This window comes from Calliphora vicina, chromosome 4 (assembly GCF_958450345.1).
Source record: "Calliphora vicina chromosome 4, idCalVici1.1, whole genome shotgun sequence".
In the NCBI taxonomy this organism is placed as follows: domain Eukaryota; kingdom Metazoa; phylum Arthropoda; class Insecta; order Diptera; family Calliphoridae; genus Calliphora; species Calliphora vicina.
Genome location: NC_088783.1, coordinates 39467604 through 39494175, shown reverse-complemented (window position 1 = coordinate 39494175; position 26572 = coordinate 39467604). Strand labels below are relative to the sequence as shown.

Here is a 26572-nt window from a genome sequence, read left to right as displayed (position 1 = left end):
TCACTTTAATGTCTCAAAGTAATCTAAGGTGTAGCCACTTTAAACCTATTATTCTATAAAGTTGTTATTTTACCCACCAGAAGTAATCTATTGGGGTGTCAATTGTCTCTATGTGTCCTTTTGTAATATATGTAGGCTCACTTGATTTCTATTTGGGACAGGGTCATTATAAAATTAAAAAAATTTTAAAATTTTATTTAATTTAACATATTTACATAGTGCATTTGAATACGGTACTATCACATATCATTGTGGCAGATTTAAATGCATAAATCAACAAAAAAAAAACTGACATTGCTGAAAAAATTTGAGAAATCTTTCCAAAAAATCTCTTTCTCGAAATTAACATGCAGTGTCAAACATTTAATCCAATTTCATTTCTAAAAATGTCAACATAAGACCGCAATTAACATTAATTTTACGCCAGAAATGTTTTACAAAAGGCGTGTTTACAATAGCACAAACACAATGTGGACTAAATCGAAATACAAGTATGGTCTTAAAAACTACACAGGTTTTTGTGTTAAATTTCATATTAGTATTTTTGGAGCCAGTATTAAAACATGTGCCGCCGTCTAGATTTTTTAACTGTTTTCTCACTCGCCAGTGTCAACCAACATGTGTGCAACTGTAAGTTCAAGTGCCCAAAAAAAAAAGTTGACTGGATGCACTTGGTCTAGTGGAAATTATTAGCATATTGGTTTTGAAAAAAAAATAAATTGTAATCATTTATTTAATTCTGCGTTGGCTTTTTAAACATTTGAATGCGATTTCCATTTAGATTTTAACCAACTTGTTTAACAATTCTATTAACTGTTAGTTGCTTGTGTACAAGTTAGCATGTTGCTAACGGTAAAAATTCGTTTCCATTTATGGATTGATTTCCCAGGCTTTGTTTATTGGGAATGTTTTAAAGCCAGATTAATGAGAGAAAATTTTTGATAGTTAATTTATGAAATAAAGTGTTGACAATTTCATTTTGAAATTGGTTGGTTCATATTACTTTTACTATATTCCAAAACTTGTATTTCCATATGAAATTTCGAAGTATAACTTTAAAAATTACTGTTTGTAAATGCACGCACAGTGAGTCAAATCGCATAAAATCATGCTATAGAACAATTTGTTTAAAAGTGAGTTTTAGATCTTGTAGCTTTCAAAAAGCTTTCTATTTCATGCTTAGACAGTATTAATAAACAAACCAACAGTTATTGGCATATTTTCTTTCAACTGAGTCCGAATTTCAAATTTGTCATTTATTAAAACAGCATTAAAATATATTCCTCTTAATTAATTACACTGTCCAATAGCATTTTTGGAACAGAATAGCAACCCTATAATTCTGAAAGGGCATATTGAGTAGATCATTTTTGTAGAATAAACTTATAGTCCAGCTGGTCTGAGTTTTTTTTGTGGGTCAAAGTTTTAATTTTTTGATCGAAGGCAGCATTATACTAAATGAAAAAAATGTTGTAAGTTAATGTTTTAATACTTAAATGGCTTTTTTAAAAGGACTTTTTTTGATTTTCTCGAAAATTGGCTTCTAAAGAGAGGTTAAGATCTTCCACAAAAATTATCACCATAAAATTCCACAATATAACTCTGACAATAAGAATTCTCTCAGACATTAACTCACAATATTTTTTTCTTTTCGTATAATGCTGCCTTCGATCAAAAAATTAAAACTTTGACTCACTGTAAAAAAAATCAGAACAGCTGGACTATAAGTTTATTCTACAAAAATGATCTACTCAACATGCCTTTTCAGAATTATAGGGTCGCTATTCTGCTCCAATCAAAAAGTCCTAATTTATTGGACAGTGTTATTTAAAGAAATAGTGTAATTTTTTATTTGAACATTAGGGTGGTTCCGTCTATATGGATAATAAATAAGGTAGGTGTAGATTAGTGTGTCCCAAAAAGAGTTGTTTTTTTCATGGCATAATTTTAAAGCTTATAGGGTAAAGTATTTTTGGGATTTTTCGGAAGAGGTTTAGAGGTCGCTTAAGTCGAGTTTTTGCCAAAAATCGGGTTTGACGGCCTTTTTTGAGTTTTCTTCACACTACTGTAGATTAGGGATATAACTAGGGGGCGGATTTAAAGTTTTTTTGTCAAAAAGTTTTTTTGTCAAATTTTTTATAGAAATAGCAGTAAATGTATCGACTAACTTCTTTCGACATCGAGAAACTGCATTAAGTTCTTAATTTCTCATCAGTAATTGAAGGTATCATTTCAAAGCATTTTGCATAATACATTCAAATGTATTGAAAACATTCATATTTGTTTTCATTGCAAATTCAATTTATAAGAGATTTCGTTATCGAAAGTTTTTGTAACTTCACATAATCAATTACCGCTCCTGACAGAGATTTGCCAGCAGTTCTAGGAGACTGTCCTGAACTAGTGATTTTACCTATCATTTAGGGTGACAATTAGTTACATTACTAGAAAAGGGTTAATTGACCCTTTTGGATAACTAAGAGACAAATGAACTACACAATTAACGTTTAAAGTGACTACACTATAGATTACTTAGAGACACTTAAGTGACAACTGTCTTTACGCTAGATTACATGGGATAAAGTAACCAATTGACTTCTCTCTGCATTACAAATATCACATACGTATCAAATGACCCAAATTATATAAATTGGAGTCAGCCAAGTAATCAGACATTATTAATAATTACCGTCTATAAGTTATTATTTTCAGAAGAAAAATTATTTTAAAAATAATTTTAGAACTTTAATTGTTTAATTCCTAGTATAATTTAAAGAGTCCTAACTGCGGGGAACAGTGTTGTTTATTTTTTGGATATTCCGAAATCCATACTTAATTATTTTATGTTTCTGCACAAAAATATAAGTGTATATTTTTTAACTTTTTAAGTCATATTTTGATTTTTTTGAAGCATATTTTCCAATAATAAATGCATGAAAATCCGCCCCCTAGATATAACTATTTACATTTTTTGCAAATATGAATTGACATAGCATAGTCGAATAGAGTATTAAAAGATATGAAAATCCACGGTATAATTTTTTCGCGGTTGAAAAAGTGCGAAACGCAATAAAGTTTTTCATTACATATTTTCAATTATTTTGAAATTCAATATATTTTATTTTAATAATAGCTGCGGACATACTTCAAAAGATAGGGAAGTATTCCTCACACTTGGAAAAAAAAATTTTTCAGAGAAAAAAAAATTTTTCAGAGAACAAATTTGGTTTATTTTAGAAATTGGTGTTGTGCGTGATGTTTTTGATTCCAAATGACCTAAAAAAATGATTTTCTTTATTTATACAACATTCGCCATCACGTGGTGGTATGCCAAAAATGTTGCCAAAATTAGTTATATCCCTAGTGTAGATGTTCCCAACTAAAATTAAAGCTTAGGTTAAATGAGGAGACCATTTCTCAAAATGTTTGTCCTGGCGTCACACAGTGGTAATATATTTGAATCTTCTAAACTACTACTCCGATTGCAAAATGATCGTAGAGTAGGCTTTCAGAAAATACAAATTTGTGAATGAATTAAATTTTTATTTACATTGGGAACAGCCACAACATTTTTTTGGGGCCACCCTAATAAACATTTGTTTTCCAAACAATCGAATTCACAAAAACGGGACACACGTTGAAACCAAAAAAACTAAATAAATACTCATGTTCTCAGTTTTCTTGTTCGTTTTTATCTGGTAGCAAACATCTTTTAAATTATTTCCGTAAATTGAGAACAACGAATCTAGTTTGCAAATTCTTTTTTTTTTCTTCTAACCACATGTCAAGGTTATGCACAAATAAAAAGCTCTATAAGAATTCCACTCAAAAACTAGATTTAAAGCACTGGCGAAAAACCGGTGGCTGTTTGGAAAATGGTCTCGTGCTAAAAATTTAAAGAAGAAATACATACAAATAAAAAAAATGTTTAGAATTTTCCAATATGTTAATCAATGTTTAGAAAAACTTTAGTAAACTTAACGGTTTATACAAAAGAAAAACAACTACAACAACATATGTAATACAGGAAGCCACAAAAAAAACTACAGTTGTACGCACATCCTGTAAACAAATTGACAAGAAACAAAACTGTCAATTAGTGCATGTACCGGAGTACTCGTGTATAACATTAGAGCATTTAAATATTGTTTTGTTTTTCTGTCAATCTTTATTGAACAATAGAAACTATAAAATTAAATAAAGATGTAATTTATATAACGGTTTAGTAATGATAAGATTCAGCAGTTAGCAAATTAATTTTGGAATATATTGTTTCAGTTAACTAACCTATGGCAACACGATATTCGTATCAAATTAAACAGGAAATTGAATATACTAACTATAGAATCTAATTATATAGCCTTATTTAGAAGATCCCAACGCAGTCTTAAATATATGTATCAGAAACATCCTTAAACATTTTAGATATTCGGATAGGTTGAAGTACTCTATTTTTTTAAGGGATTTTAGAACCCTATGTAAATCGTTTTTCATTATTGAAGATTCGATTAAGTATTGCGACACCAATCTTCATCTTCTTCAGCTAAACATATTGGGCAGTTCGTAATTCATCGTGGCTGAATTTATAAAAATAACTTTTATATCCCAATGGTCTGTCAGAAACTGAGTGAAATGATAATTAAACTCTTTTAGCTTGCGTCCCATTCAAATTCTTCAAATTCTTGTTAAGTATGTCCTCTATATTTTCTAACAAATGGCTTTTTGTTTTCCTTATCTCAAGGAGTGTTCTATCACGTTTGTTTTCTTGTTCTATTGAAATATAAAAGCGTATGCTAAGATAGGTGTTGTTACACTACAGATTATTACAGTTACTCCAATATTTGGCATAATTCTATTGACTGCTGGTAGAGTATCCAAAATCGAAACCGAAAACCGGTCAACCGGTTTTTTCATCTTTATAAACTCCACTGGTTTCGGGTTTTTAAATTTTTCGGTTTTTTGACAAACCGTTTTTTGTAAGACGCTTAACCGGTTTTAATGAAATATATTTTCTAAAGCTCAATCAAACATATTAATGAAAAACTTTGATATCATTTTTAAAAATATTGATTTATTTTATAAAAAATTATAGCATTTGACAATATTTCGTAAAATATTTGCATAAAGATAGAACTTTAAATTCAAAAATGCTAGATTTCCGAAGATTTAGTTACACAATTCTTAACACATTTCCTATTAGCGTCCACAAATAAAAATAAATTTAAGGAGACCTTTTTCATATTAAATAAAAATTTAATATAAACCGGTTTTTTTGAAGACAAAAACCGGAACCGTTTAACCGATTTTTTTCAAAAACACACTTTTTCGGTTAAACCGGAAACCAGTTTTTCAAATTTGCCGGTTTTTTTGTCACTCTAACTGTTGAACTCTTTGCTCATTCATATTCCACATAGTTTTCCCAATATCAAGGAGAGTTCTTGCTCTGTTAAAGTAGATACAATTATTATCAAAAGAATATTTTGGGAAACAAAATTTAACAACGGTCTTTCTTCCCGGTTCTTTCTTATAATATTCATAGACTTATGTTAAGATAGGTGTTGTTACTCTACTGATTAGTATCCCTCCCTAGGACCTAGAGTTCTATTTCAACCAACTGTGATCTGCAGGTTGCAACTTTAGATTTTCGACACGATTTGTATTATTTACGAATATTTCAACTTTGTCAAACGTTCTGGAGGCCCAGTTGAGGTCTCTAACCCAAAACAATTGAAACAAATCACGATATGGTGTTGGGCAATCGGAGATTGAAAGTGCGAGAGATTGTGAAAGTCATAGGCTCAGTGGTTTCAATTTTGAATGATCACTTGGTATGAGAATGCATTTGCTAACAATCGGTTGCACAAAAGGGTACACACGTGCGCAGTTTCATGACAAAAATCCAAGAATTAGATTACGAAATGTATCCCCTCCGCCCTATTCTCCGGAATTAGCGACTTGTTTCCAAACCTGAAGAAATGTATCGGAGGTAAGAGATTTGACTATAACGATGAAATCATCTCACACAAAATTCTTACTTTGATGACCTCGGCAAATCTTATTTTTGGGAAGGGATAAACAAGTAGAAAAATAAAATAATTTTTTAGACAAAAACCTGTGTTTCATTAAAAAATGCACCGACTTTTTGACCGACTCTTGTATCAAAAAAGAGGATCCGCCTCATCCCAGTGTTTAAAATCAAAACTTAAACTCGGCTATAGCTCCTTTACACACAACAAAAATAATCCGTTAATTATACTTAAGATATGGTCACACATGACAAATATTTGACGAAAAAGACGTAACCACTAAATAAAGTATATTTGAATTCATTTATTTATTTCAAAAACTTATTTTACTTAGGATGATTTAAAACAAAATACTTAGTTTTATTTTATTTGATGCTCTCTCTTGCAAAACAGTCAAACAAATGTGTGCTAAAAAAAGTGGTTACGCTTTTTTGAGCAAATATTTGCCCACCTTTACATTACATTACGGTCGGCTAACCCAGCCTTTAGTTCCCTTCAAACTTAACTCTAAATAATTCAACTTCAGGACTTCTTATTAAATACTGGGGCTGAATTACCGCATTCGTGATCGAATGAGCTATCGTATAAAAAAATTATTTCCATATCGAAATTATAATAAAATGTACTAAATTTCTTCAGTTTTACTCGATGTCGAATGCTGTAATTCGGCCCCTGGAAAGCATGACTTCCACTAGCTAAATCTTCCATATATCGGTAAGTATATGGAGCGGAAAATCCCAGAGATCCTTGGATTGTCTGACTCTTAAACTGCAGCGCAGGGATACAAAACTTTGGACAAATCATCTATATATATAAAAATGAAATGGTCCATATATTTAATGGCATCACGTGATAACGGTTGGAGCGATTTGGCTGATTTTTTTTATTCGATTCCAAATTTTCAGGAGATGGTCTGTAAAGGAAAAAAAATTCAAAAATTCCGGGTAAAACTCGGAAATTTTTTTTTTTGAGTCCACTCAACTGTTATAAAAAAAGCAAATAAATAAGAACAGGCAGGTGTATGTGGGTTGGTGAAACTTGAAGAACTAACATTAGTAAATGCTACCGGGCGAAGCCGGGCGGGTCAACTAGTTTATAATAATTAATTTTGAAACTGGTCCGGTCCACCCCGTAATACAATACGGTATTATAAGGCCGGTTTTGACCATTCATAATTTATTTATATTTCTATTTACATTTAACAAGGTTGTAGTAGTATTTAAAATTGCAGCAGTAAAAAAACTACAACTTCCTGCATAAAGCAGATGATCTGGTTTCTATTGATTGAGTTTTGCATTTATTGGCAATAATAAATACAATATTTGAATAGAATTCAAAATAAATCTCTATAATTTACCAAGCCACATGCCATGACATTTATTTGTTTAAACAAAAATTTGGCTCAAAAATTATCAAAAATATAGATTTGTTTGTTTATATTTAGAAATATAAACAACAACAAAATTATGATCAAATGCTACCATTGTAATGCTAATTTATTTTAAATTTAGAAACAAAATATTTAACTGAAACGTGTAGACTAGACTCACTTTAAAATTACTAAGTCATTATTTTTTATGGTATTCACTTAAGTCTAAATACATGATGGCAAAAATAATTATTAAGTAACCATAATTAAATGACTTTTCGGCTTTTATTGGCCGCCACTACCAAACATACACATAATTTGTATATTTAAACTAAATCATTTAAATAAAAGCTATATAATTTTAAATAATTTATATATTTAAATAAATTGTGTATAGTAAGCAATTTTATAAAGTAAAATTTAAAATTACCAATTTGCCAACTTCATTTGGTTAGTTGAAAATCTCCTTTCTAAATTGTACTAAATTATAGTCATCTTTTTAAACAATTTCGTTGGAGTTTTTTTCATTTTCGTTAACTCCATTATACTTACTGCATTAGTTTAAGAAACAATAAAAAAAACTTCGTTTTCATGAAACTGAAAACTTTAGTGTACGGTCTTTAGTAATAAAAAAAATGGAAAAAAATTTAAATTTTCCCAATAGACTAAATCTTAGTCACGCGTACAATTGGGGTTTTAATTGTTTAGGGTATTCACAGTATTCAATTTAATCAGTTGACTGTTTTAATTAAAAATTTAATGATGTTAGAATTACGATTTTTTGCAATATTTTCAGCAAGAACACATTTAACTTTATTTAGATGAAGGCTGGGAAGTAAAGTTTTCAAAATAGTATGTAGTTGAACTTAATGAAGAAAATACTTTTAAAAAGATTAAAATAAAAATAATAGAAACAGCGGACTTTTGCTTATCCTACTTATCCTAACTTAGCACTTTTGCATATTAAGCTAACGATATATAAAAGAGTAACTGAAAAGTCCAAATGTCTGAAACAAGAGGCATACATTTTGGACTTTGTGTTCCTCCCTCCTCGTATAGATCCACTAAAAAATGAAAATTTGAATGTTTAAGGGGTAAAAATGGTTAAATTTGGTAACCTTATATCTTCTAAACAAATTCAGATACAATAAAACATGTAAAATGAATCTTCATCCATTTATAAATAGAGCAAAAAGGTGTACCTTTTTGAAATTCAAACCTTTTGGGACAAAAAACGGGTAAAAACTGTATTTTGGTACATTTTGGGCACTCTGTGTATTTTTTAAATCAATAAACATAGAAACAAATTGTAATTTGTATTCTTTTCTTATCAAAAAATACCAAATATAAATTTGGTATGTTTTGGAAATTCAAAGTTTTTATTTAATTTTGGTACTTTTTCGACAAAATAAGTTTTTCTCTAAATTAAGATATGCATATGAGTATTTTATTATGATACTAAAATTGTTATTGGGGTATCCAGTCATACAAAAATTAACTAACAGGGTGATATTTGGAACTAGATTGGGCCAAATCCGGGTAACTTGTTTGGTACTTTTTTAAAACATATTTTTTTTGAGCAAATAAACACAGATTGATGAAACATATCTGTGTCACAAAAAAGACAGCGAGACATTTTTACTTTTTCTGCTAGTGATATTTTTATACATATTTTAATCTATTTAACTTATCGACATTAAAGTTAGATGATATGCTTCTGAGTGAAGTAAGAATCAAGGATAGGGGTCTTAGTAGTATTATTTGAATGGTACTTTTTAACTTTCTATAATAATGTACTTGGAAATTGGAAATTAAGCAGTTGTAGTTCTGGGTGATAATCCAAGGGAGACTTATGGTACTTTTTTTCTTATTCAAATGGTACTTTTGGATTTTTTTTAATAACGTATAATCAGGAAATTAGACACTCGTATTCGTAAATGTTTTTTTTAAATTTTCTTTAATAACACTGTCCAACAAATTGAGACTTTTTGATTTTAACAGAATAGCGACCCTATAATTCTGAAAGGGCATATTGAGTAAATCATTTTTGTAGAATGTTAGCAAGTTGTTTTTATAGAATTCGAAATTTTATCGCAAATATAGATGATATTAAAAAAAAAAATTCAAACCACCATAGACCCGACATATCTAAAAAATTAAAAAAAATATGTAAATAAATAAACCTAAATAACTCTTGACCGAAAAGTGATAACCTACATATGTATGTAAGTTTTTAGTAGATCTTCTCAAGTACTATTTATATTTTAAATATCAGCTTATTCGGATCATAAATAGATTTTTGGCGATTTTTTTAAAAATGTGAGGCCCAAGGTGGCGTGTAATTTCGCTAATTAAGCGTAAAGGGCTTTATTTACAACTTTGGTATCTTTGGTAACCCTCACTGAAATTTTCCGTAAAAAATTTTCGTAGAATATTTTAATCCTTTTTGTCCTTTTTGAAAGGACTTTTTTTAATTTTCTCCAAAAAAGGGTCAAATTGACCCAAAATTAGAGGAGATAGAGGGTTAAGATCTTTCACAAAAATGATGCCCATAACATTCCACAATATAACTCTGACAATAAGAATTCTCTTAGACATTAACTTATAACATTTTGTTCAGTTAGTATAATGCTCACTTCTATCAAAAAATTAAAATTTTGACCCACTGTAAACTAAAATTCAGACCAGCTGGACTATAAGTTTATTTCAGAATTATAGGGTCGCTATTCTGTTCCAAAAATGCTGTTGGACAGTGTAATTATACTGGAAAGCACATTTAATGGTAAAAAACTTAAAAAACTAAACTATACAGCGAAAAAGTAAATTCCTAATAACGTGAACAACTCGGAAACGTGAACAAATTTTCTGAGTTTTTTCGTTTTATTTATTAAATTCTTTTATAATTTGAAGAATCCCAGAGTGCTTTCAACAAATTCACGCATACGTAGTTGTGTAGCTCTATTTTGTTTCAAAATGTTTACAAACGAAAACATGAACTAATTTTGAAAACGTGAACACCCTTGGCAAACAGTGGAACCTTTACAACAACTATTTCAGCAATATATTCAATGGATAAACTACATTACTACATTCTTGTTCATGTGGGAAAAATAGAAACACAAATTTATAGAAATCTTTAGCGAAATATCAATCTTCTTACATGTCATGCTCTCTTTGAGTCATCATATAATTTTCTCGTTAATAAATCAATTAACAAGAAAACTTTTGGACACTAACATTTTCTTTAATTTAGTTTGCAACCAGCATGCAGGCATACAAATTTTCGTACTTTATAAATTCCTATGTGTCTGCCAATAAGTTTTTTATTTCACTCACATTTGAGTTACGACTAATGTCTTTAGCTCATCTTTCATTTTACTGTAATCTTCTGTTGAAGCAACTGAATTTCTTACTATTTTACCATCTGTATTTTAGGTGCAAGATCAAGCGGTTGATCCAAATTTACGTGATGGCGATGGTGCTACTCCACTACATTTTGCAGCATCACGTGGTCATCTGTCTGTGGTGCGGTGGCTGTTGAATCATGGAGCTAAATTATCACTGGATAAATATGGAAAATCTCCCATAAATGATGCAGCAGAAAACCAGCAAGTTGAGGTAAGTAAACAAGATTGAGCTGCATTAGACAAAAGAGTTTGAGCTCATTTAAACACGGCAACTTTCAAACTAACCAGCAACAACTTGTTTGAATTTCATTGTATTCTTCTAGTGTCTTAATGTATTGGTGCAACATGGAACATCTGTGGATTATAATGGCAGAGAAAAGAATGCTACACAAAGACATGGCAAATCAACCTCAACAAATAGGCAACAACAACAGCAGCAGCAGCAACAAACACAACAGCAGCATCAAAATGGCAATAATGCAGCAATGGGTCATCACAACTCTCACAGTAGTTGCAACAATTCCATGAGCAGCAAACAGACCAGTCGCAGCAATACCATCAAATCGAAAACATCATCATCAATGAGCTCAGATCAGGAACCGTTCTACTTACATCCGCCATCAACTGTGGGAGCACGCAGTAAAACCAACGACTCCCTCTATGCTCCCCAATCACAACACTCACGAAGCTCTTCGGAAAAGATTTACAATGGCTCGCTGGTGCCCAATAATGACGGCCTCTATGTAAATCCCATGCGCATGAATGGCATCTATACGCCACCATCTCCTAGCGGCAGCATGTCGGGTGATTCGTTTTTCCTACACGATCCCCAGGAAGTGGTGTACAATCGTGTACGTGATTTATTCGATTCCGATTCGAGCAGTGTTAAGCATTCAAATCCCCACAAACAACATCATCATCCAAAACAGTCCTCCTCCAGCCACTCAACACCCAGTTCTAATGCATTAACTATACAGGCCGATGTGCATTCTAGTTCCAGTGGTGCTGGCAGTGGTTCAGATGAATCTGTCTCCATACCCTCCAGCATGAATTCACCCAAAGTTCAGCCACATCGAAATCACAGTTTTAATCGTCACACCACAAATCATCCACAACCCCAATTGCCACAGCGAGATCCCTTGCAGCAGCAACAGCAGATGGCGCAACTCCACAACAGCAACAACCAGAATAAAAACTATAGTCAGTCCCATATTTTGAATAATAATAAAACGAATGCCAATGCCACAACAAACAGTTCCAGTAATTTGATGATCCATCAAAATAATCATAAAAACAACAAACACAATGGGCCGAATCCAAAAGCCCCCACAACCACAACTACAAATGCTCACGATCATGATTACGAAGACATATATTTGGTAAGAGAGGATGCCAGAAAGAATCAACAGAAATATATGATTGGTCGTTCTCGTTCGCGAGATAGCGGTTCACATTCCAGATCGGCCAGTGCATCATCCACACGAAGTACAGATGTTGTCTTACAATACAGTAATCATGTAAGTATTGGAAGAATCCATTGCAAAGCGGAAAGAAAACATCAGATTTTAACGAAAATTACTACAATTATTATGTATTGCAAGTGTTTATCAAATCATAGACTTAAGCTGAATTCACCCATGAGTTTCTGAAACATTATTTGTTCGGAACATTTTTTTTTATATGTAGTTTGACGTTCTATTTTTGACAGAGACTTCAAACTACATATAAAAAAAATTGTTCCGAACAAAAAATGTTTCAGAAACTCATGGGTGAATTCAGCTTTATTGACCCGATACCCTTTCTGAAATTCTGCACCGAACAACCGCACCAAAATTCAGGCATTGATTTGCCTTTCATAATTTAAAGGAGTTTTTTAAATTTTCAAGACGTCATATTTTTGGACTGGAAAGATTCTCGAGTCAAACATTCTATTTTGATAAGCACTTGCAATACATAATAACTGTGGTTAGTTTCTTTAAAATCGGACTGCTTTCCCTTTTGAGATGGATCTTCCATATTTGAAAATTTCAGTATAAAATCTAACAAAATCGAAATATTTTAATAAATTTTTAATTCTCTTAAAGAATCTTAACAACAAACGTGATAGTAGTGTACTTAATCGCAATAAATCGCAGTCCATTATTGGCTTACATGGCAAATATGATGCAGCAGTGTCACAGCGTGCAAAGGACAACTACAGTGCAAAGAATGTAAATTTAAAGAATCAACTTAACAGCGGCATCAAAAGTGACACCTATGAAAGTGTGTGTCCACCAGAAGATGTGGTAGAGCGCACCAAGCAGACCAATAAGAATTCTGTCATACGCAATAATCTCGAGAACAATGGAAATAATAGTGGCCAACATTATGGTAGCAATACAAAATTGGCTGCCACAAATCCCAATATGACAGCTGCCAGTGTAAATAACAGCAATCAAAATATTTACAATAGCACCAACAGTGTTAACAGTAACACATCCAGCAATATGAATAACAGCAGCAATAGCAACAACAGCATTAATAATAACAGCAGCAACAACAACAACAATAATAATCGACATTTGAAACGAGTTTCCTCAGCACCTCCAATGCAAAATACTCAAATTGGTAAGTATAGCTTTGTATATAGCTGCTATAGATATTAACAACTACTTTTTGCCATTGCATTTCTTGAATTGTTTATTTGGAAAAAGTAGAACACATTTTTTTTCGATTTCATATTGTTCTAAATTCAATTTCTAAAAATGTATTTCTATTTCGGTTTTGTACAGTAAATGGTCCACCACCACCTCCTTTGCCTCCACCACTGCGGGCTCCTTTTAACCAACAGCAACAACAGCAGCAATCACAGCAACAGCAACAGTATCATCAACAACAACAGCACCAATCACTTATTTACAATACCAACAATCAAAAAATCAATATGAAATTGGAACATTCGAATTCATTGAATTCTTGTGATCGTGGTTCAAACAATAATTTGCATGCCGACACTGGCTTGGATTCAGATTCTGGTTTAGAAGTTGTTGAAGAACCATCTCTTAGGCCATCTGAGTTGGTGCGTGGTAATCACAATCGTACCATGTCAACTATATCAGGTGAGTAACGTTGAATATATTATATATATTTTAGCCCCTTTTTTATGGTGATTACGACATAACTTTAGATAAAATACGAGTATCTTTTAATTGTTATAAACACACAAATATGGTTAAAATTTATCATTTATAGGTCTGTCATGTTTATGACTAGTTGACATAACTACATACATATTTACTTGAAACTTCCAACACAACAGGTTGGGCGCAAATTCGGAAGAAGATTAGGTTTAGGCTAACTCTACATTTTAATGACTTCTGTAGAAGTTGTCATTATGAGGACGAGTAGAAATCGGAGGATTTAGGACTGCGATATTTAGCAGTTCATTTATGCGTGAGCTAATGAATCTATCGCTGATGATTCGGAAGATGGATTCGTTCATCGGGTTGATTTGGTATCGAACTGATTGGGGAACTGAGATATGATAATTTTGGGTATCAAAAAGGGAATCGTGTTAGAACGAACAAAGCATACTCAATAATTCATTGTTTAATTAATTCACATTAAAATTCGTTCAACCCTTGAATGATTTAATTCTTGGTAAAATCCTAAAATACTTTTAACACTTTCACGATGAGTGGCAAGGGTATATATAGCCATGTTGGACGGTCCGTATGTATATTGAAATCAACTTTTCGTAGTTACCAAATAATTTACATACATGATTCATACATCAGTATATCCGCTATAGTCCCGATTTGGTTGCTATATAAAACCGGCCCACAAATGGCTGATATATAAGGAAAAAACCACCACGACCTCCAATTTTTCCTCTTTTTGATCTATATCTGAATTACTAAGTAATTAATATAGACAATATAGATATTTGATGATAGATATTTCAAAGACCTTTATAAGGTATATAATGCCATAGTCATTCAGACCTACAAAGGATCAAAATCTGTAAAAATTTAAACAAAAGAATTTTTCAAACTTCAAATTAATAATTTATAATTTGGTGAAGGCTATATAAGATTCGTCACAGCCGAATGCAGCTAATTTACTTGTTTTGCATTCAATTTGTTATACCCTACATCACCATAGTGGGGAGGGTATAATACGTTTGTGCAGATGTTTGTAACGCCCAGAAATATTGGTCTAACAAAGTATACCGATCGTCTTAGAATCACTTTCTGAGTCGATTAAACGATGTCTGTCCGTCTGGATGGTTGGCTGGCTGTACATGTAAACCTTGTGCGCAGAGTACAGGTCGCAATTTTAAAGATATTTCGATCAAATTTGGTACATATAATTTTTCGGCCCAAGGACGAAGCCTATTGAAACTGGATGAAATCGGTCCATTATTTCACCTAGTCCCCATACAAATGTCCTCTCGAAATTGGACTTTATCGGTCATAATTTATATATGTATCTATACTAATTTCGCTCCAAATAAGTTTCATATATACAAAATTCATGTCACCAAATTTTGTTACGATCGGTCCATAATTAGTCATAGCTCCCATATAGACCCGCTTCCGAAAATCACTTTAACATGCATAAATCGCTTAAAAATGTTAGTATACACACAAAATTCAACATAAATGACTTTCATGTAGACATACATCACACGACCTAATTTCAAGGTGATCGGTCCATAATTCGTCATAGCTCCCGTATAAGGCCCACTTCCGAAAATCACTCACGAATATAAATTATTGATATTTTAAAAGAAAAATGTTTTTGCTCATTTACTCGGTGTAGGGTATTATATGGTAGGGCTTGACCGACCATACTTTCTTACTTGTTTTTGTTTTGTATTTAATCATTTACAAAGAAATTATAAAGCTTATTTGTATTATTTGAAGATAAATTTAATTATTCAATACATTTTATTAAGCTATTTTGTAATGGATTTGAAATAAAGAACTTTAGAGATTCAATAAAGAATGAATTCTCAAAGGAATGAATTCAGCACTATGTACTATTCATTACTATATAAGTAATTCGTCATAAATTCATTGAAATGGTTAAGAGTTCAAATCAATGATGATTTAATATTTTAAATAAATTCGCATTTTTCATTCGATCGAATTGTCTTAAAATTATTCAGCCTAACCACAAAAGAAATTATTTAACTTCATTCAAATGCTATTATCGTTGAATTAATTCATAGCAGTACCTCGTGTCTGTATTGTATGTGAGAAACTTTTCATTCGAAATATTTATAAACTTTTTATAAACACTGGACGAGTATTAGTAAATCGTTTACTGTGTCTGTACTTTTAATGTATTCAGTTCGAACCATAAAGAACATAGAGCGGAAACTAGAAAAAAACTCAAACAAAAAAATTACTCAAAATAATCACACATACGAGTGTTGTTTTTGTTTTCACATAGTTTTTTCTACTAATACATTCTAGGTCTTTGACAGGAGAGTTTCCACTCTATGTCTATTCTCTATGGTTCGAACATTCCTAACCAGAACATCCTGTTAAAAACTGAATGACTACCAGAATTTTTAAAATTTTTTCGATTCGAAAACTTAAGCCTTTAATTAATCCTTTGAATGATTAATATTTTTGTTAGTTTAGATCAATACTGGTTTTTATAAAATTTACTAAATTTACAAATTTGGTTTTTATAAATCACAAACATTTTTATTAATTTATTTTTTAGTCAAAATTTCAAATATTCGAAGTATATCGTTTGAAAATTGTAAAATTCTGTTAACAAAGTCGAAAACGAAATGTCGTAACTGTGACGAATTGAATGAGTTAAAAGTTTTATTAAAATGTGGGTTGAATTAATCAGTTTTGATTTTAGTTTTCTTTTAATCATTTACAAAAACAATTGAAAAAAATTAACTCAAGACTTTTTGTAATAGATTTGAATTGAAGAAAAATTTAATGATTCAAAACTTGTTTAAAGCTTTTTTGTAATAAGGAATTAAGCCTTTAAAGAATGAACTCTCAAATTCAATACCTTTGAAGAACTATGGAATTAATTCGTAATAAATTTTTAAATGAAATAGTTAAGAAAAAGAAAAAAATATTTAAATTGGAAAAATTATACATTTTTTAAAATCCCCAGATTTTTTATCTGTCCTCTACTTGAAAATAAATTAAAATCCTGAAGAAAGGGAAAATTCTCTACATCTGTATCACTCGTTGAAAGGCGAGTGTTCAAAAGGTTCGTTCGAAGTTGAATTGTATATAGCTTAAAATTGTCGTTAATTTGGATCAGGGGACATAGATCGTGAGGACCCAGGAATATACATATATTCTTTTTGGTACTACGACCAATATTTCGATAAGTTTCAAATGGATTGACCTGAACAATATCATATTTTTTATAGTGGGTATAAAAATATATATAATTCTATGAATCTACCTGGAATATGTTGAATATTTGTAGATTTTTGTTTTGATATTTGATTATGGTTGTCGGTACATTGTTTTTCAATAAATTGATTGGTCTTTTCACAGTCTTTTTTGTGATCTTATGTTTATGTATATAAATTTCCTACAAATAGTTCGGTTTCCTTTTAAAAATCGGTAAACAAATAAAAAGCTTGTTTATGAACATTAGGGTGGATCGATTTTTCTTTTTTTTGGTAATCGCTTTGGAATACCAGCTTTTTTAACTCCTAAATATACACAAAAAATTTCATTTGGTAGATCGTATATATAGAGTTGCCCCGCATCATTATAATAATACAAAAATAAATGGCTCTATAAATTGGGTGGAGTGGAAGTCCCCAATGTCCTCCTTATGTCTAGTAGCCTTGGATATCCTCTATCAATAAAAAAAATAACCAAGTGATTAGGCCAACTTTCCTAAGCTACAAGTACGATTTTGTGGATTGGGTATAAAAATACCCACTTTGGCATACGTGGGTTGTAGAACGTATGAAATATGAATTTAGTTTTTCCAGTAAAAATGTGTTTTTTTTAATTATTGGATATAATTATATTTATATTCAACATAAACTAAGGTTTATAAAGTATTAGGTTGCTTAATGACCATATGAAAAATAGGCAATTTTTTGATTTTCAATTGTGTTGGGGCAGCTCAAAATATCAAAATAGGTACGTAATCTTTCGTACGTTTAACTTACTCATTAAAAGGCAACTTTATATCGCTATTCCATTGAAATACATTATCGCTCCACCTTAATGAACATTTTAATCCATAATTTGCAAAATTTTGAAATTTTATTTACAACGTTTATTTATTAAAATAATTTAAACGGAATTTGATTTCAATCACAATTAATATATTTTTGACCCATTTCAGCATTGATTAAACGAAGAGTAATATCATTGATTTGCAGAATATCATTGATTATTCAAATTCAACTATTTTTGTAACAAAAAACAGTATTATTAATATTAATAAATACCATTTAAATTCAATTTAAACATAGTGGTGAAGGTCTATAGTGAAACAATATATCATTAGTACCAAAGTTTAATACAGATGTATTGTAGCGGGTATAATTGATTACAAAAGATTAAATTAGCATATTTAAAATACACGTATTTTGAAATATGTAGCAAAGTGCGACAAAATTGAAAAAAATAGTCTCAAAACAAAAGACTTAAAAAGCAAACATTAAAAATGACAACTACTATTTTGAAAATAAACATATTTTGAAATTCTCAACTAAAAACAACATTTTGTATAAAATTTGATATAATATACGAGGGCGGGTCAATATGTCCGTGACTTTATGAATGAAACACAGGTTTTTGGATAAAAAATCATTTTATTTTTCAACATAGCCTCCTATAATCTTTGTCCAACATGTTTCTCAAATTTGTTTAACCCATCCAAAAAATAAGATTTGTAGAGGTTATCACAATAAGTTTTTGTTTGTGAGATGATTTCATCGTTGAAGGCAAATCTCTTTCCGCCGAGCCATTTATTCGGGTTTGAAAACAATTAATTGTGTCTAAATTGGGTCTAGAGCCATTCGTACCATAATTCATGGATTTTTGCATTCATTGTCGTGTTGAAAAAGAAAATTTTTCAAATCCTCATTAAATCGATCCAATAAGTGGCATAATATTCGCCACAGATTATTACAGATAAGAAACAAATGCAATTCTCAAAAAAGTAATATCCAACCGTATGATTATTTTGACATTCTACAGCTTTTCAATGGTTAGGCTTTGCAGAGCGAGATAAAAATACAATTTTCAACAAGCAACGAGTGACATTTATGACATTTTCTTTTGTTTGTTTTCTATTGCCATATTACTGTAACCAGCTGATTCAACCGAGAAACCAATGTTTTAACTGCTGTTTCCACTCTGGTGTCTTGTGGCGCATCCATGTTTCGTCCAAGGTTACAAAACGGCGCAAAAACTCGTCCATATTGAGGTTGAACAAGACCAAATACTCCTGCGAAGTTGTAACACTATTGGGTTTGTGTTCGAATGTGAGCAAACGCGGCACCCATCTTGCGGAAAACTTTATCATACCAAAATCATCATTAAAAATTTAAATGAGATGATTATGACTTCCACAATCACAATCACTCCCACTTTCAATATCTGATCGGCCAACACCATATCGTGAATTTTTCAATTGTTTCAGGTGTAGAGACCTCAACTGGGCGTCCAGAACGTTCGACATCTTCCGTGTTTGTAAGGACACAATGAAATTCAGTAAACCACTATTTCACCATTGAAATTTATGGTGCAGAGTCCCCATAGTATATATCAATCTTAGCCTTGGTTTGGGAGATGGTTTTCTTCCGCTTAATGAGCACGAAATTCACGCTTTTCTAAATGATGCAGTTGGTTCAAATATTGACAGGAGTCAACTGACAGATGTCTATTGACAGAAGTAGAGTTGTTCTTTCCATTAATAGGCGGAAAATTCAAAAATTCACGGATTTATTGACCCGCTCTCGTATTAAAAAAACTAACAAATATTTTCCCCTTTTAACTTTAACTGATAAAAGACTACATTCGTACATAAGTTTTCGTTGTGGTAGGAAATATTCATAGTTTTCCACAGTAGGAGGGGCATATGATTCACAGAATTAAAATATAATTTTATTAACCACACAACGTAACTTCCTCCATCATCCTCAGCAGCCAGTGCATGTATTTTATAATATTCAATTAATTGATTTATCAAATGTTTGTCTGCCTTTTCGGCCTCCATCGTCAACAGAGCATGCAGTTTGCCACTTTTATAAATCCATTATATTTATTACTTACCAATATTTGATTTTGTCTCTTCCACTGTCTGGGGTATCATTTACCGTTGTACAGCAAATTTTCTTTAACTGACTATCGGCGTACACAATCAAAGTGGTAGTAACCACATGAACGTTTTTCACCTGTTATTTTCTTGTTCCTGTGTAGTTTCAACAAAGACCTACGTGTATGGATATTTAAACAGCAGATCTCTTCTGTTGGTACGTACATACGTATTTCTTGGGATGTGAGTGTGTAATTATGTTGAACAATGTGTAATAGTTTTTTTTTCGAATCTTGTTTGTTGTTGCAACTACAAATGGCCAATGTCAGGGACCTCAATAATTGTTAAAAGAAATTATTTATATATTTGTTGACTGTTTTTTCCATTATGATTAAGACAGGTTTTTTTTGGTATCGAGGCAAATTACTATACTATTTCTTATGCATACAAAAAACAACAATTGCTATATTGTAATGAGTGGTTATTTGCTTTAAAAAATAATAAACAAAAACATTTTGACAATTTCAAATTTAAAAATAAATAAAATATGATAGATGACAATAAGATAATTTAATTTATTTGCCAGTTCAACATTTAGTTAAATGAACTCATGAAAACACACAAAAAAAACTGCAGTGCAAAAACTTTGCTGCACCATTGAGCTGCCTGTGTCTGAATGACGATAAACGATTGATTGCATGTTAAGATTAAATGGTGGTTCATCATGTTTATGAGGTGTGATGCCTAATAAATAGTTTTACCATAGCCATACTATAACAACTATTTTTAAATGAATCTTACTTTAGAGCTCAACTGTAAATTGCGAAATCTGTAAAAAATTTCAAATGGTCATGTTTGAAATTTTTAACAAAATTTGTACAACCAATAAGTATTTGCAATCGAAGTAACTATTTGTATTTACCAATTTGTGGATATGGTATGATAGCTATGAATGTCAACTTAACAGTGACGTGATTGAGAAATAAATACATTTGTAGATCTTCTAAACATTTGGTAATATTTATGGGCATTTCCATTTCATCGTACGCCTAAAGTGGAATACATTTTGAATATAAGAATAACTTATAAATAATTTGGTATTTATGTACAATCACAACTTTGTTGTGTTCAAAAACGAAAGTCGGTCTATCGGTAGGCCTGATTATTTTTGATCTATATCTCGATAACTAAGTTATGTACATAGACAATATTGATGTCAAATAAAATGCAAAGACCTTTCCAACGACAAAAGGTTTATTTGTTAGAAATATAATTGTTTGCAAAACAAAATTACCTGTAAATTGACGCTGAACAGTAGTTTGGAAATAATACGGTAGCACGTAAACGATTGGAGCCAGTGGGTGGCCCCCAAAGTTTTATAGTGTAAACAAAAAAGTTTTTTTGCTTTGAAAATGTCGAATATTTTGCCAACAAAGCGTCATATGCGGGATGTTTTGCTTTACTTCTTTAATTTAAAACAAGTAAGAGATCTCATATACCCTTCACCAAATTATACTTCAAAATACAAATTTTAAATATTTTTAGGTAAACAAAATTTTTTTTTTCCAAAGTTGTTTTTTTAATTTTTTGGAAAAAATTTTTTTACGAATTGTTAAAATTTTTTTTTCCGATTTTGACCCATTGTATGTCCAACTTAATGTAGTCTTATATACGTCGTTGCAAAGGTCTTTGAAATATCTATCATTAGATATCCATATTGTCTATATTAATGACTTAGTAATCCAGATATAGGTAAAAAATCGAGGTTGTCCTGGTTTTTTCCTCATATCTCAGCCATTTGTGGACCGATTTTGCATGTCTGACAGAATTATTGAAGATTTGGATCCCGAAGATATCTGGGGTCTTCAGAAAATTGATTTCAGCAGACAGCCAGACAGACGAACATGGCTTAATCGACTCCGCTATCTATAAGGATCCAGAATATACATATATACTTTATAGGGTCGGAAAATTATATTGTGGAAATTACAAACGAAACTTATATATACCCTTCTCACGAAGGTGAAGGGTATACAAAAAATTCCGCTTTAGCACGGAGGACAAAGATCGCCCAGGCCTGCCAAAAAAGTTTAAAGACCAAGAATTGTAGGCATTGCCCCATGTAGATTCCTGCAAAAGCAGGGAAGTTGGGTACCATACTCATTGAGACCTTGAAATATGATTTTGCATGTCTGAAGTGATGCTTTAATGCTGTAAATTAAACTCACTTTTGCACCGAACGCAACTGATTCGTTTGAAGCGAGCATTTACCGGAAAACGCCCAGAATATGCGGCCAGACATTGAACAAATATTTCAAAATAAAAGATAAAAAAATCGGCTTTGTATGGTATGGGGGTTGTTTTTCAGCTGCTGGAGTAGGACCATCGCTCAGAATTAATGAAATAATGGATGGATTTATCTATAGAGACATCTTGGAAAGAGTAATGCTTCCAAATTCTGAGGATAATATGCCTCTTCCATGAGTTATTCAGTACGATAACGACCCCAAGCACTCTTCACATGTTGTTAAATCGAGGTTAGCACAAGAAAGAGTTTAAGTAATGGAATGGCCACCACAATTACCGGATTTAAATCCCATTGAGAACTTTTGGGAAATCGTTAATCAAAGAATCGACCCCGAAAATTACACTAATTCAGATATTATGTTTCAAGGATTGGTAGATGCTTGGAACGCTATTCCTGCAAATTGTATTGCCAATATGATAGCTTGACTGCCTTGCCGATATAAGGCCGTCATTGAAAATATAGGATTTGCCACCAAATATTAAGTTTTATAGACATAAATGTTTTAGAAGCAATTAGTTGCATATGTTTTGGCCATTGAAATATTAAGCCATACGTAGTTTTTTTAATTATTTTTTCCAATGCAAAAAATTCTGTATTAAATTTCATATTCTCATTTTTAAAGCATTAATAAAAAAATATTATAAGAAAATTAATATTTTTGTTTACCTTTAAAACTAGTTTAAACAACTTTTGTTTTGACCACCACTGTACATTAGTATAAGATTCTAAGGGGATCTAGCTATGTCCGTCCGTCTGTCTATCTGTCTGTTAAAAACACAATAAGGCCCAAATGAATGGAGATACCAAGCTGAAATTTTCCACAAATAATCTCTGTTGATAAGGTTTTGTTTGGTATAGAAAATGTTCAATATCAAGCCATGATTTCACCTAGTTCCCATATAAATATCCCCGGAATACTGTTTGAGCAGTCATAAATATGTTGATTATAAATTAGTTCTAAGTATTCTGAAATTATACTGTAAGTCATTTGCTGAGAGGTCCACATACAAGGTTAGGCTATTATTGTTAAGATATAGAATGTGGAGCATTAACAATTTTTCAAAAAAAATTCACTACTGAAAATCAGCAAAAACTGTAGAAATAAATTTATTAACCAAAATTGTATGTTTTTATTGAAAACTATTTTCAACATTATTAATGTTTCTTAAAATGTCATTACACTATCTGAGCTTTGAATTAATTAATACAATTTGAGCTTAATTCACTAAAATCTTAATTCAGAATTAACAAATTTCAGCAATTAATTTCAGAAAATCATTCCCAAAATTAAGGGCCTGGTCACTAAATGCGAACGAACACTTTTTTCTTATTTAATATTGAAAACAATAAAAAAATTCAAATTTATTTGTTGTTAGGGCCTGGCTCAAATTTTAAAAAATGTTTTATAAACTGCTCAATCTAATATGAACTGATATACAGTGGGGAGCTCAAATGAGTACATGTTTCTATTTTGTGCACTTCTTATGGAATAAAAATAAAACTAATAAAGCAAATCCAAAAATTTTTTCAGTCATTTATTTTATGTTTAATATGTAACAAAATGAATTACAATTAAAAACAAAAAACATCCAGTTCTAAATAAAAAACAGACAAAACTAAAATAACTCGCATGTACTCAATTTTGCACCCCACAATAACTTTAGGGTAGAATTGCATTTTTTAAAAAAATTTTCAAAATCCTTTATTACGTAAATAAAATTTTACACGCATTGGCATATTTTCTATAAATTTTTCATTAACTTTTTTTGGAATACTCGCTCTCTCGTGCTCAATCCGCTGTTAAAGCTCGTACAAATTGGTAGGAGTTAATCGGTATTGTTTCAACCGCCAATTCACGATTCACTAAAAATTCCCAATAGGATTGAACTCAGGACATTAAGCTGATAACTGCATTAATAAGAAATTTTTCTAGGAACACCATTCTTTACGATTTTTGACGTGTGTATTAGGTCACCATCCTATTGAAAAATTACTTCTTCTGCAGGATAAGCGTTATAACCTACAAAGTCAAAAGATGAATGTGAAAAATACAAAGATGATTACGTATTGAGGTGGGTATATCGAACTGGACACTATTTCGGTAGAAATTTTGCTCACTAAACCATTTTTCAAAGTTTTTGATGGGTGCTTTAATTTGCCGTCCTGCTGTAAAATAACTTCTTCGACATGATTGGCGCTTTTATCTACAAAATCGGAATGGCAAGTCTATAAATTCGGTATGATTAGTCTTCAATATACGCAGATAGTCTTCTTAACTCATTATTTCGCCGATTTTTTCAAAATTGGTGACACAGTAAGGACACAGTAAAACACGGTAATGATATGGGGTTGCTATATATAGTGCCACCTTGGACCAATGCAAAGAATCAATGAAATAATGGGAAAAGAAAACCATCTGAGTATTTTGCAGACTCACCATACCGATTTTGTAGTCTCATCATCACCTTTTTTGTATATAAAAGAGGAAATCCTGCAGAAGAAGTAATTTTTCAATAGGATGGTGACCCAATACACACGTCAAAAATCGTAAAGAATGGTGTTCCTAGAAAAATTTCTTATTAATGCAGTTATCAGCTTAATGTCCTGAGTTCAATCCTATTGAGAATTTTTAGTGAATCGTGAATTGGCGGTTGAAACAATACCGATTAACTCCTACCAATTTGTACGAGCTTTAACAGCGGATTGAGCACGAGAGAGCGAGTATTCCAAAAAAAGTTAATGAAAAATTTATAGAAAATATGCCTATGCATTCTACCCTAAAGTTATTATGGGGTGCAAAATTGAGTACATGCGAGTTATTTTAGTTTTGTCTGTTTTTTATTTAGAACTGGATGTTTTTTGTTTTTAATTGTAATTCATTTTGTTACATATTAAACATAAAATAAATGACTGAAAAAATTTTTGGATTTGCTTTATTAGTTTTATTTTTATTCCATAAGAAGTGCACAAAATAGAAACATGTACTCATTTGAGCTCCCCACTGTATATGCAATTTTTGTTTGTATAATTTGTTTAAAAATTGTTTCATGCCTTTCATGATTGCCTCAATTTTCATCAACTAACAATTTTTATAATTTTCAACAACACTACAATAATATATTCATTAATTTTCTAATAAAAATAATATTCCCAACAAAATATTTTTTCCATCAAAGAAAAATCTATATTTATGCACATAAATTTATGTTGTAACATAAAACGTGTAGCATATTACCCATATTCACAGTATTACATGTAATTTGTACCTGGTTCACATTATAAGTTTGAAAAACTATCTAAACCGCAACAGGAAATATACCAAATACCAAACACATTTGAAAATTATATGTCAAAGTATGAGAATTAACTCTATTAACAAATGCTGCAGATGCAGAGTAAATTATAAATACAAAAATATGATGCAAAAAAAAACCTAAATAATTATACACAATGTATAACAAAATTTTAATTAAATTTATTCATAACAAAAAAAAATATTTGTATTCATAGAGATCCATTTGGCTTTACTATGTTTTGTACTCATATATGAGTACTATGCTATATACAGATGAAAGTTAAAAATTGTTTTCCTTTTTAAGGCAATTTCGATAGTTTCTGTTCATTCACATACTCTCCTCATGTTCGTTTGGTTACTGTTATAGCAAACAACGAAAACTTGTATGATCTTGTATGTGATCCTATATATAGAGTACAATGGCAACTGCCAAAAACTTGTTGCAAGTTGTTTTACTTTTTGTATCCCAAGGTAAATTGTGATTACTTTTATTTCGAACGGCCAGCTATTTATTTTCCTAATAGTCATAAATATTCAATTTAATTCCGCAGGATATTGGAGAAAATAATGTTCGTTGTGTAATATTTACGAATAACAATTAGATTGTGTCCAAGCGTATTTTCGTTGAATATAAAATATTTATACTCATGTAGCATTTTAAACGTTTGGTTTTTTTGTAAAATTTTAGTAAAGCACTTTCATATAGATAGTAAAATTAAAAATTTTGACAGTTATAATAATTATTTGTACGTTTTAAATTTCCTGTAAAACTTTCAATTTTATGTGTTTAGAAAAAAGTATTGTAACTGAAATAATTATTACAATTGATTTATATTGCAAAAAAATATTATACCATTTTTAATTTTTTCCAAAAAGTTTAAAGTCCTTTGAAAATACATAATCAAAAAT

The 26572-nt window shown here is 30.9% G+C and overlaps 2 protein-coding genes across 3 annotated transcripts in view; both read left to right on the top strand.

Annotated features, from left to right (window-relative positions):
* The window catches only part of LOC135956515 (uncharacterized), a 145524-nt gene that overhangs the window by 86460 nt on the left and 32492 nt on the right, over positions 1-26572 (top strand). The gene's annotated exons all lie outside the window — the stretch shown is intronic.
* Positions 1-26572, top strand: part of f (forked) — a 91347-nt gene that overhangs the window by 47306 nt on the left and 17469 nt on the right. For both annotated transcript variants that reach the window (XM_065507041.1, XM_065507042.1), the window contains exons 4-7: positions 10831-11013; positions 11126-12319; positions 12887-13409; positions 13574-13900. In XM_065507041.1, coding sequence (XP_065363113.1) covers positions 10831-11013; positions 11126-12319; positions 12887-13409; positions 13574-13900 — 2227 coding nt within the window. The remainder of the gene's footprint in view (positions 1-10830; positions 11014-11125; positions 12320-12886; positions 13410-13573; positions 13901-26572) is intronic.